This window comes from Microchirus variegatus (assembly GCF_963457635.1).
Source record: "Microchirus variegatus genome assembly, chromosome: 17".
Classification (NCBI taxonomy): Eukaryota; Metazoa; Chordata; class Actinopteri; order Pleuronectiformes; family Soleidae; genus Microchirus; species Microchirus variegatus.
The window spans coordinates 3,563,823-3,576,643 of NC_139818.1; the positions used below are offsets into that span (position 1 = coordinate 3,563,823).

The following is a 12,821-nucleotide window of genomic DNA, read 5'->3' on the forward strand; positions in this document are numbered from 1 at the left end:
GTAAGTTAGTATACTTATTTTATCTTCAGATTCTGCCAAACGAAATTAATTTTACACAATTTTCTAATATCAGTTGTACAATTTTAGTTTAATTTATTCAATTCATTATTATTATGTTATTTTCCCACACTCCATTAAACAGAGTGAATAATAGACAATTTTCCTCAAGCAATGTGTTGGAGTTACAGCATCTATTATGTGAAATCATACACATTGTACACTCAACAAAAATATAAACACACAAAGAAAAACTAGTAGTTATTGTTATGTGACAAAACAGAGTAACTATCCAAAAATAACAGTACAACTTTATCAATAAAGTGGCTTTAATTTGTGAGCATTAGAATCAATTTCAAAACAAAAGTCCTGGAGTAATGGCAGGAAGAACACAATGGGGGTCGATGATCCAAGTTCACAAACTTCAATAACGTGTGTGTGTCCACCATTAGCCTCACGCAGAGCACTACACCGGCGACGCATGGACATCACCAGGTTGTTGATCGTGGCCTGGGGGATGTTGTCCCATTCCTCCTGCTGCAGAGCCATTTGAAGTTGGCGGCCATTCTGGGGAACTGGAACTGGAACCCGCTGGCGGTCACGCCTATCCAGAACATCCCAAAGGTGTTCGATAGGTGACATGTCTGGTGAATACGGCGTCACGCATATTGACCACCACTCTGCCATGACTCTCGTGAGTTGAAATATACAATCTGAGATTGTAGTCAATAGGAGTGGCCGAGTGACACTGGACTACTGGGTTTGAGCAAAACAAATCATTCCATAAACAAATGCATCAAGAATCTGAGCTAATGTCATGACATTCTATTTTTGTTCACCATTTCAAGTTTGTGCGTTTATATTTTTGTTGAGTATATTTATTATTGTGAGGACACTCAGTGTAAAGCCTTATCTAACCCTTATTCCCTAACCTACTTCAGTGAATGTACACCTATCACAAAAATTAATGATTGAATGAATTGATTCAATGTGTAGATTTAGCAATATCTACTGGATGCAAGTTGCAGGTGAACAACTCTCACCTCACCCTTCAAGCATAAAAGGAAAACCTATATTAATCTTTTGTTATCATTAAAACTCAAATTATGTTAAAGCGGCCATAGAACAGAAGTTCCAATTAACGCTGATTTTGGTGTGTATCTGCACCATTATCTTGTTTATGAAGCCCTGAAGTTTTGAAACAAACAGTTCAGCCACTGCTGAGAACGATGTGTTTTATTGTAATCTCGGTCTCAGCGAGATCTCTGAAAAAACCTGTTCTCGTTACGCAACGAGCACTTCTCCTGAACAGCAGATCCTCCTGCTCCGGGCACTAGTCAGGGCACATCTGGTTGCGCACCTTGTACCCCAGAAGAAGTAGAACGTCCGTTGTGGAGGTGTTTCACGAGCGACAGTGTCTTAAAGCTCACATAGAGTGGTCCTGTTGCACATATATGTTAGTTATGGAGGTCTACTTACATATATTTACTTTTTTTTATGGTCAAAAACCTCCTAGTTGCTGTAAACGAGCCGATTGAAATCCTCTTTTCTGATGCTGTTCTTCAGCCTCGATGTTTCAGAGTGAACTTTCACCCCCAGAAGACAGAGTCTTGTGATGGGCCAGTACTATTCAGCACATCCGCTGTCAGAAGCGCAGCTCCCCCTTCTGGAACGGCGGATGCACTGCTCCTCATTATCAAAACATTGTTTTAACAGTGTTTAAAAATAGCTTCTTCACGACTCCCCGCAGCAGTCCCTTTGATGACTTTGACCCGGAGTCAGACCCAGAGTCAGAAGATACTGTCGCTCGTGAAACACCTCCACAACGGAAGTTATTCTTCTTCTGCGGTTCAATGTACTCAACCGGATGTGCAGGACAACATGCTGTTCAGGAGAACCAGTATTTACGTAACTATAGCGGGATTTTCAGAGATCTCGCTGAGCCCCGAGATTACAATAAACACAGCGTTCTCAGCAGTGGCTGAACTGTTTGTTTAGAACCTTCAGGACTTCATAAACAAGGCAATGACGCAGATACACACTAAAAAAACAGCGTTAATAGGAACGTCCGGTATAGGTCCGCTTTAAAACATTGTTTTGATAATGAGTAGCAGTGCATGCATATGGCCGCTTTAAGTTTGTCCAATAAAACATGGTCCAACATGGCAGCCTTCATAGAGAAAACCCAGTCCTAATATAGTAAATATAAAGGGCTCATTCTGTGGTGATGAAACAACAACTCATACATTCATGTGATTGTACCGTCAAAAAAACTTTGATTAATTGTTTAGCCCTAATCAAAGGGCACACAGTGGTGTGTCATTTTAAATATCTTCATCATCTTTATTATTATTATTGGGTTTGTAAACACAATATTTGTTAAAACACAAATTCCTTTCACAAGAGAAGCTGTATTCTCCATTGTGGGTTTGAACCGGTGCTACCAGGAAATAATAATTAAAAAAAGTAATTTGATACAACCTGCTATATTAGGTCATTATGGACTGTCCCTAGTCTCTTACCTCCTGCTGAATCTGTCTTTTTCCTTTTAAATAAGTGTCGTATTTCCATAGTCACTGGTGCCTGGACCCCAGTTCTTGCAGATTTGGTATCGGAATAATTCTAGGTAAAAGGAAAAATGTGTGAGACAGCTTGCTATGGAGCAACTTACTCGATTCACAACACAGATTCCCACTCGTGCGTGATGAGAGGCTGACGAGCAGTGCAGCACATGGTGCAGCCGTACAGGTACACTCAACGTAACGGTGAGAAGAGGATGATACCATTTGATAGACGGGGGTGTTTTAATTTTCATTAAAACACATCATGGTTTAAAATATATTAAACCATAAACTATGGAGTATGTTTTGCATATTATCTAAGCTTATCATAGACGACAAAACGTTTTAGAATAACAACATTTCTTACTCCGAGTTTTAGGGATGCTGAGTCTCAATTTAGGGGTTCTGAAGCACCCCTAAAAAGGGGCTAGCGACGCCCATGCCTCATCCATGTTAGTTCTTCTGCTAATGTTCATCCTGCTCTATTTTGAAGAACGTGAACTCAAGATGGATGCCCTCTCTTTTATGTTCTTTACGGTATCATCATAGGAACGGAAGTGTCAGTGACAACTTCCTTGTTAACAACAAGCTTGCTCTGTAGTGGTCCACTGTTCGACATGGCCAGTTACATTTCGATTTCATGTTAAACGTCGCTTTAGTCCATTTTATATACTAGTAAATGTACACGTTGCGCATGACGCGAGGGGAATTAATCAGAGCTAAAATAAGCTAACCTTGGCTCGCTAGCTTATTCGCTAAGTGGAGTTAGGTTTACTATAATGTTCCTGTAAGAAGATGATAAACTCCCGTCAGTGGTGTCGGTCGTTTTTCTTAGTATTTATCGCCGTGTGTTTGCTTGACACATCCATAAATTCAGAGTCGTTTTCTACTTCCAGTGTTAGCGCAACAACTGTGCAGAACACTACTCCAGAAGCTAACGCCGCGGACGACTTGGAAGCTTCAGCGACTGAAGTCGAGTCAGATACTGCTAAAGCTGAAGAGGGAGCTGAAGCCCCTACCGAGCAGCTGCCTGTGCTGCCTCCTCAGGGTAACTCACTATATAACAGCATAAACCTGCATTTCACGACAGTGAAACGTCACAGATTAAGACCATTTAAGACTCTTAAAAATCTGTTCGAAAACTTGCAGATATACACATGAACATGTGGACTGGGACATCCTAATAAACCATGTGGAGCTTGACAAAAGGGGACCAACCACCAGTATTCAATTAGCATTAAACAACTGAAAACATCAGAAAACACACACTGGTACTAAAGGTGTGTCTAGTCGGTGAAGTCTAGTCGGTGAAGGACAGCTTTTAGAATCAACTGGACAATATATTGTTATTATATGATTGTGACATCAAGATGTGTTTATAGATTTTGGATATCGTCATATCATGATAAAGTATCTGTGATGACTTTCCCTGGTTTTAAAGGCTGATAATCATCGTATTTGTGTTTTTACCATTTATCAATTTGACCATATAGTCAATGCACATAAATATCCTTCATTTAACATTAAAAAGCCAAACAAATAAAGCAGGTATTATAGGAAATGAAAGGTAATTAGTGTATTTTAAGATCATATAATACAGATCATAAACTGTAGATTATATATATTATTTTAGTATGTATTTACAGTATATTGTCACTCTCATTTGAGAAGCATAAACATCTCAAATACAACCTTTCACAAGTACAGAGAAACAACTTGTGTGCACCTTTATATCCACATGTATCTCATATATCCTGATATAGACACCCAGCCTTACAGCAATATTGATTTGATTTATTAATGATATATGTCAGCTGAGACAGGCACAGCACCCCCCGCGACCCTCCAGTGGAGGATAAAGCGGTAGATGATGGATGGATGGATTTTCTTGTATTGCCCAGCCCTAACTGGAATCTTTGTAAATGTTGTTTCTTGATTCCAGAATAAAGTGCATTGCCGTCTTCAATTCCAGAGCAGATAAAAGCATAAATTACCGTTTCTTAATTGTTAAGAGAGGAACTTACTAACTTTGGTGAAAAGTCTTTGTGCAAAGCACCGCTTGAGCGTCAAAATTAAGCCTGGAATATTTTTGGCAAGCACACCCACATTAGACCTCTTGGGGGTGTCATTAATATCACTTCAGTTTTAGAGTCATTAAGGATAAGAACGTTTTTGGTCATCCGATTTTAAACTCATTCGGACTAGGACCCTCGGACCTAGAACACCTTTTTGGAGTAAAGTTTAAATTTGCTCAATCAACTTGTTCAGATCCAGTAGCATGTACTTTCATCAAACTATCTTTGTCTTTGAGGAAAGGAAAATGTCTCGATTCAGACAAACCTACATAAAATTATTTAAATTACATTTCTACATCAACTACAAACTCAAGCACCTGATAGCCAGTGAAAGTCATGCAGGTGTCACATACCCACCCTTAATCCATACAAGACAAGATGATGTGAGTGAAACCAGACTTCAGGGTCACATTTGTGGTATAGATATTGGATGGATTAAAGTTTCAGAGCAGTTCCATAACCGCTTGAAAATTTCTCAGAATTTAAATGTTGTAAATTTTGCATTTTTCTGTAATTCTCTAAATCCAACTGACACATGTATTTTTGTTGTGGTTGTTGTTTTCCAGGGTGTCTCTGTGATTTAACGCCTGATACCTGTGACATCAGCTGCTGCTGTGACACAGTAGACTGTGGCGTTGCCAACTTGAGTACAGTCTTCACTGATTGTCCACAGAAAGCCATGTATGTCTGCAGTTAACAGTGTGAAAACTCATTTCACAGTGGGGTGAAGTATTGTTTTTGGCTGTTCTGTGTTTTTGTTTGTCCATTTGTCCGTTTGTTTGTGCTTCCGCACGTGCACTTGCCAATATGACCAGCAGAGGGCACCAGAGGCTGGTTGCGTGAAGAGGGTGAAGTCTGCCATATCTGATTGCATTGTTTTTTGTTTGTTTTTTACAGATCAGGAGTTTGCATTGAGAAATGGCTGATGTTTAGGGCTAATGTGGACTCATCTCTTGTCACAGTGACTGACTCCATGTTTTGTGTCCAATCTGAGGGTAAGAATCTACTAATTAAAAAATATATAAGCCTTAAATGTAAATAAATTAATATGAATCAGTATGATAATACTTTAAAATGCCTTTCTTGTGCACAAACATTTCAATGGAATATTTTCCTTTCTGCACAAAGAATAATTATATCAGAATATGTCAACTGCTCACCAATCATCAAAGGAGACTGTAGTTAATATTAGAGCACTGGACATATTATTTTTACCTATGTGTTTGTCTGATTGTTTTTCTTTTACTGTAGTTTTGAATTATCGTCTTTTAACTTTAATATTTTGAAAAGGCTATTATGTTTTAATTTTCCCTTTTTATTCTGTTTATCTTACGCATTTTTAAAATCTGTCCAGGAACTGTTGATAAAATTTGTCTCACAAATCTGCAACAATAAACTGAGTATAGTATTGAGTATAGCAACCGAGTAGGGGCAGATGGGTGCATCAGGCATTGCAAAATGATGCTATTGCCTCTGTGTGTTTTGATGGGAAGGTTGCTTGGTGACACATGATCGAAATACTGTTTTACTGAGAAACACAGAGCCGTTTAATCAGCATTGAATGAACTCTTTTGACAAATTTGAATGTAACAGACAGCTGTAAAAAAAAAAAAAAACGTGACCTCAGTTTTAAGTATCAACTGATGGAAAGGTATATATTCTGTAACACATCTTCAAATATGTGTTGTATATTATTGTTTAACCTGCAAAGTGTTTGAGTGTCTTTGAATGTCCTGAAAATCACTCGGGGGGTGCTGTGCCAATCTCTGACACAGGGCCTGGACGTTTCGCCAGTCCATCGCCGGGCGACATTTTATTGACAAACAACTATTCACTTTCCCACTCACACCTACGGTCAATTGAGAGTGTCCTATTTCCTGCATAGATGTCCATCATATTTATTAAGTATGTTTCAGTGTACTGTGGATGTGTACAAATTGTTTTTTTTTTAACCTGTCTCAACAGATAAAGCAGCCCAGTCTTTTCAGGGTTTCCCTCCAGCTTTAGGGGATTCATACCACTTCTCACCACCAGTACCAATAAGCAGCAGCGACAGCAGAACTTTCTACAGGGTAACTGAGCATCTCTCCTTCAAATAAGTCAGAATTCTCAATCATGAGTCTCCTTTCAATGAATAGAACATCCTTAAAGTATAAGTGGCAGTCTAAAAAAAAAGTGTCTGGGGAGCTCTCATTTAAAAAGAAATAAATAAACAAATTATGAAAATAGTGGCTGAGATTATGTGGAAGTACAACATTTGAGTAAAGAATTTTCAGTGTGATTTTTAATGTATTATTTATATAATAGACAAAATCATACACATACACAACGATTAACATTAAACCCCTGATGGCAACCAAAGTAGCATCAAATAAGTAGCTTTGTTAAATCATGATTAGCAAATGAAAAACAGACAAGAAAGATGCACATTTAAAAAAGTAAATGTACTTAAATGAAATCAATTATACATATTTTTAGATGAATAGTAGACAACATTGATAATACTCATTTCAAAATTGTGCACATAAATAAGGAGAGCTGTTCTATGAGACCAGAAGCTTTGTCGCTTTGTCAGTAAAGGTAGTTCATTTATGTCTAGTTGACATTATTTTTTGTCACCATGCAACTGATGGTTTCATATTTAATAAGTCCAGTGATTTTGAGACAAATTGATTTTTTTTGGCTGTGGTCAAGCCTGTCTCTGAGATGGGAGACCTGTCTCTGAGACTTGATGGATGGTCTCTGGATGTGTTTATTGTAGGTTGATGATGTCATCCAGACATTCATGCCCAGCTCATCTGTGCGCAGTCTCCTCCGTCAGCCATCTCCAGGGCCCGTCGCTGGATTCTGTATCAGTCGCAACCCTGCAAGTACGTTCACAACCCACACGCAGTGTGTACAAGTGTCATTTATTACATCTTTGTGAGTCCAGACTTGTTATCCAGGTTTTTGGTTTTTTTACCACCAGTCACAATTGATTTGTAGGATCCACAGTTATTCTGCATCGTTAGGTTTGAACCATACATATACATAGTAATACATAGATGTGGAAAAAGGAGAAGATATATTGCCTAAGATAATATTGTGATTGTTGTTTGTAAAGATTGTCATTGTCATTATAGAAGGACCACACATTTAATCGAGAAAATAATTGACAGATTAGTAAAATAATCCTTAGATGCAGCCCTATAAGATACTGTCCACTGTATGTAATAACCACTTGCTTTTATCTGCTTGTAGAGTTCTTAAGGTCCATGTCTCTGTCCTGCAGCCGGATGTTGATGCCCCAGTCTTGTACCACGGACCCAACTCTCAACGCACGCTCCTACTTCTCGGACTTAAGTTTGCTCAAAGTCAGCAAAAACCTCCCTAATGCTTAAAATAAAGATCAGTCATTCCCAAACTTCAGAACACCACAGTTTAAAACCTATAAAACTGATTTACACATACAAACGTTCCTCATTTTTCCACCTCAGATCCATCACAGTGTTCCTTCAACTATGCTCCCCACCAAGTACAAAATATATGTTCTAGTGTAATCTTTGGCAGGAAATTGGATATAAAATATATAAAAAATGTTGAGCGTTTTCTGTATAGAATCTTTCAACATTTTTAAGATGCATAATTCCCATCATGTAAACTCTGTTCCTTTGTTTGATTAGTTTTCAAATTGAACTTTTTAAAAGTTCAATGTAAAAATGATACTTCCTATAGCTTCCTGATGGCCCACCAGGAAGCTGCAGCCCACAGTTTTGAAAGCACTGGTGTAGATAATTATTGCTGAAAAGCAGTGGCAGAAATACTTCTGTCCAAATGTTTATTTATTTATTTTTATTTTGTACAGATTCCAGTAGATGAGACAGCGGAGATCACAGAGAATCTGGTACGTAATGGATTTCGTACCTTTGTGTCTCTCACTGAACAAGCTGATGAACATATCAGTTTTGCTGACACACATGGGCAAAAATATGACCTTGTTGGAGGTAATAAAAGTGTTGGGTGGCATTATGTTGACTATTGTTGACTTTACGATGCATTCAGAGTGCATGTGCACGTGTTCACATGTGAACTTACTCAGGAGAGATGTTAGTACCAGTTCTGAATGGGGGCTACGGTATGTTTTATCTCAGAGAGTACAATGCTGTATTTACTCTGGTTTCAGATCTCAGTTACACCTCAGTCTCAGTGGCCTGCACCAATCCAACGAGACAATTACTGTGTCAATGTGGTGAAACACGTGAGTATTTGCACAGTGGTCTTAAATCACATGTTTTTTGTATGGGTAGTTCAAGCTTTTACAGCACGATTGTATCAGTGACTAACACATAGTCAGCACTGGGTGTGCTGCCTGTGTGCATCCCTTGTACCAACAACCAGCCTGAGACTTAGAGGTAGATGGACACAAGGAAAAACTGATTTTAGCCAGCTTCATCTAATAAAATCATTGTTTTACTCCGAAGATGCCTTAATAATGGTTGTCTTAGCATTTGACAGCCCTCTCTGATAGAAAACGGAAGTTTGTGAACATAGAGATATTCTGCATTTTTAGAGCATGGGAACACAGGAGCTGCTGGTCTACTGCTGCCTTGTTAGGTAAGGTAAATCTGAAATAAAGGCTGTCAAACAATGAGATAACATGGCAAACATGTTCTTAAGATTTTCTTGACCTAAGCGGACTGAGATTTTTTTTAGGTGATTCTTTTGTTAAGTGACTGAAATCAGTTTTACCTTGTGTCTCTGCTGACAGCCATGTTTTCAGTGAGAGTGAGCTTCCATATCACCATCATGGTTCTTGTCACAGGACAGAGCAAAATCAGTGCTGTACCTCATACAAAACCACTTAAAAAAAGTGCTTTTAAGTTGAATATGAACTCTGCTTCCTCTGACTTTCCTCCAGGTGGAGTTGATCATAGGATACACAGTTAGAGGAGAACTAACGACTGCGACTGTCAACATAGTCTTAGTCGATGTGGACACAAATCAGGTGCTACAGCAGACACACTCGGTGCAGTACAAGGTAACCCATTAAAGACAGAGACACCACATGAAATAGTGACAAACACGTATTGACTTTATTACCATATTTCTATTCCAGCTGTACACTCAGAGGTCCCCTCCAGGAGGACTGGCCCCCACAGATGGACTCAGAGTGGGATCTCCTGTCATTGGTCGCGTTGATGGAAATGTGGCAACTGTATCCTCACCATTCAATTTTACATTGCAAAATCCTCCTTAAAACGCTAACATGCTGATACTGCAGCAGTTTGTTCTGAGCTCGTCTCTTCGGATGAACATGAACAGAAACTCATTTCATACTCAACAGATGACTTCAGGCAATCTGTCCATCTCTGATATCTGCTGATATTACAGGTTTAAGTGTATTGTCTGGCACGTCTTAGACTCGTTCCTTATTTAAGGTTCCTTTGCAGCATAGGCAGTTGTGGATGCTGGAGAAGTGGTCCCACGGAACCTGTATATAAACAAGTGTTAGGAGTAAAACAGCCAATAGCAGCACCTTCTCTCACTTAAAGATGAAGTAAGTAGTTTATAGTGACATCTAGAGGAGAGGCTGAAATTTACAACAACGAACTGCTCCTCTGCTCACCCCCTCCCTTCCCTGAGCGATACGGTATCCTCAGCCGGTCAAATGTCGTCCTCGTCGTCTTTCTCCGTGGTGCGGGCGTACGGTCAGGTACTGGTGTTCCTTTATCCGCTGTAAAATACGTGTGGTCCTCCATTCTAAACGCGTAAAAAGATCCGCTCTCAGCCTCGTCTCAGCGCTCATTTTGTTCTCTCTCGTTTGTCTATACAGTAGAAACATGGCGTCATCGCAATGCAACATCGGCCCGCAACCATGTTATTTTACATGACTTTTTGAAACACTACGAAAATGAAACAAAAAATATTATACAGAGACTAGACAGTGCAGGAGCACATAATATGTATACAAAAGAGGATGTTGGGTTATATGAACCCATAAATACTATAGTATAGTTTACAGTATAGTTTAAACACCCTAACATTGGTCAATGTCTGCTGAAAAGTGTCACTGTCAGTTTTCTCGATTTACATTATGGCTCAGTAATAGCAAAAGAAAGGAGAAGAGGAAGAAGCCCAAAGAATATAACTCATAACTCACTGTGGTCTTAGTATAGCAGTGTTCAGGTCTTGTGTATCCATTCAACATTCCCATGCGGCACACAGGAAGTGATTATCTCAAGACAGATGGAGGCAGCAATAATGTTGTCATTCAGCAGTTTGTCAGGATTCTTCTTGTCCCCTTATATTGTCTCTGTTCACAAAGACTAACAGAATAATAACATTGACCACAAAAAAAACACCAGAAATGGTTGTGAAAAATGTTTTAATTTCACCAGCTCATTTTAAAGGTTAAAGATTGCTTAACAGATTGTTAGCTGACCACGCTGATGTTGTCTCAGAGTGGGGAATGTTCCTCTGATTCCAGCAAACGAGCACCTATCCTCTTCGCACACAACACCATCAGTGGCTGCACATTCAGGTGAATCCACAGACTCACTTTGCCACCATTGTCTCTTTATCAAACTAAGGAAGGAGTAGCGTTTTGTTCTTGTATCTCAGTGTCTCTGTGTGCTGTTGTCTAGTTCCCCGTCCAGTGACTGTTCAGACCTGCGCTCCCAGATTTACGGGATCTTGCAGGGACTTGCTGCTCCTGATGAGATCGCCATGAACTCCGGCTCCCAGCCGAACTGGACAAGAGTCATCACTCAGGACTGTCCGGCTAGCCCACAGGTACAACTGAAGCAGATCGCTCAAGCTTTATGATCACTGACTTCACAAAGTAACTTGGACCCAGACTGCATCTCAATCTCAAATGAGATGAGTCCTTGCCAGATGTGTCTGCAGGGTGAAATCAAATCGCTGGCTAGAAAGTCATTATAGAATGAAAATAAATCAACTTGGTGGTGACGTTTCTTCTAGTTCAGTCTTCCCATGTAAATGAAACGCATCATTAAAGACTAAAAGCGAGACTTGAGACTCAAATCTCTCAACCCGAAAGTGACATATTCAGCACACCCGCTCTCAGAAGCGCAGCTCCCCCCTCTGGAAAGGTGGATGCACTGCTACTCATTATCAAAACATTGTTCGTGAAACACCTCCACACCGGACGTTATTTTTCTTCTGTGGTTCAATGTACGCAACCGGATGTACCCAGACTAGTGCCCGGAGCAGGAGGATCTGCTGTTCAGGAGAACCGCTGTTTACGTAACTATAACGGGATTTTCAGAGATCTCGCTGAGCCCCGAGATTACAATAAAACACAGCGTTCTCAGCAGTGGCTGAACTGTTTGTTTAGAACCTTCAGGGCTTCTTAAACAAGGTAATGACACAGATACACACTAAAAAACAGCGTTAATTGGAACTTCTGGTCTAGTTCCGCTTTTATACAATTATGAACCAGCACTTCAGTAGTCCTCTCTGCTTGTGAGGTTATTGGTGAATGAATTCTCCACCCCCAAACCAAATGTATTTATGAGGTGACAAGCAGGCAGCAACTGGAGTGAAATTATACCCAAGAGAAAACATCACACACAGTCAGTTTAAAGATATTTTTACTTCACCCTGTATACAAGTGTTAACTCTTGTCTTTTCACTCAGGAATCATGTGACACTGGCTGCCTTCTCCCCAACTCTCTCTCTATCCAAGTGCTATGGGCTCGTCATGGTCTCGTAGACCTTGCCCAGAACTACATCCTGGGGGCCAAATACATTTTCAAGTGTCAAAACTTCAAGGTAAACAATACACTTTTCAAAATGTCTACTACACTGTTCCGTATCTCGTGTATTAAAAACTCTCCTCTCTTCTCCAGTGTCCTCTGTCGTCCCGTCTCGCTCTAACAACCGAGGTGATGTTTGCCGACACTACAGTTTACCCAGCATCCCCCAGAGGCTCGCCTTAACCTGACTGGAAGTTTCCATTTGGTTTCTTCACCCGAGGCACCGCTGAGCAGGACAGGCACATTGTTATTAATGATGCCTGTGATGCTGAGGTCACGTGGAGTTTAATGCTGTTCACAGTCATGTGGCTAACAGGATTAGAATTCTCCACAATGTAGCAGGACACTTGAGGCAAATGAAAACATTTGGCTTTTATTTTCACGATTAAAAAAAGTCACACTCATCCTCAAATACCTTTATAGACTGTAGA

At 39.8% G+C, this 12,821-nt stretch overlaps 1 protein-coding gene across 1 annotated transcript; it reads left to right on the top strand.

Annotated features, from left to right (window-relative positions):
- Positions 1-3,188: 3,188 nt before the first annotated feature.
- LOC310938860 (tectonic-3-like) lies at positions 3,189-12,630 on the top strand. The gene is made up of 14 exons (XM_083903488.1): positions 3,189-3,606; positions 5,200-5,314; positions 5,531-5,628; positions 6,599-6,705; positions 7,395-7,503; positions 7,874-7,986; positions 8,478-8,516; positions 8,796-8,870; positions 9,531-9,650; positions 9,729-9,827; positions 11,050-11,153; positions 11,257-11,404; positions 12,272-12,406; positions 12,484-12,630. The coding sequence occupies exons 1-14, from the start codon at positions 3,354-3,356 to the stop codon at positions 12,571-12,573; spliced, it is 1,605 nt and encodes a 534-aa protein (XP_083759614.1). The 5' UTR covers positions 3,189-3,353; the 3' UTR covers positions 12,574-12,630.
- The last annotated feature ends 191 nt before the right edge of the window (positions 12,631-12,821 follow it).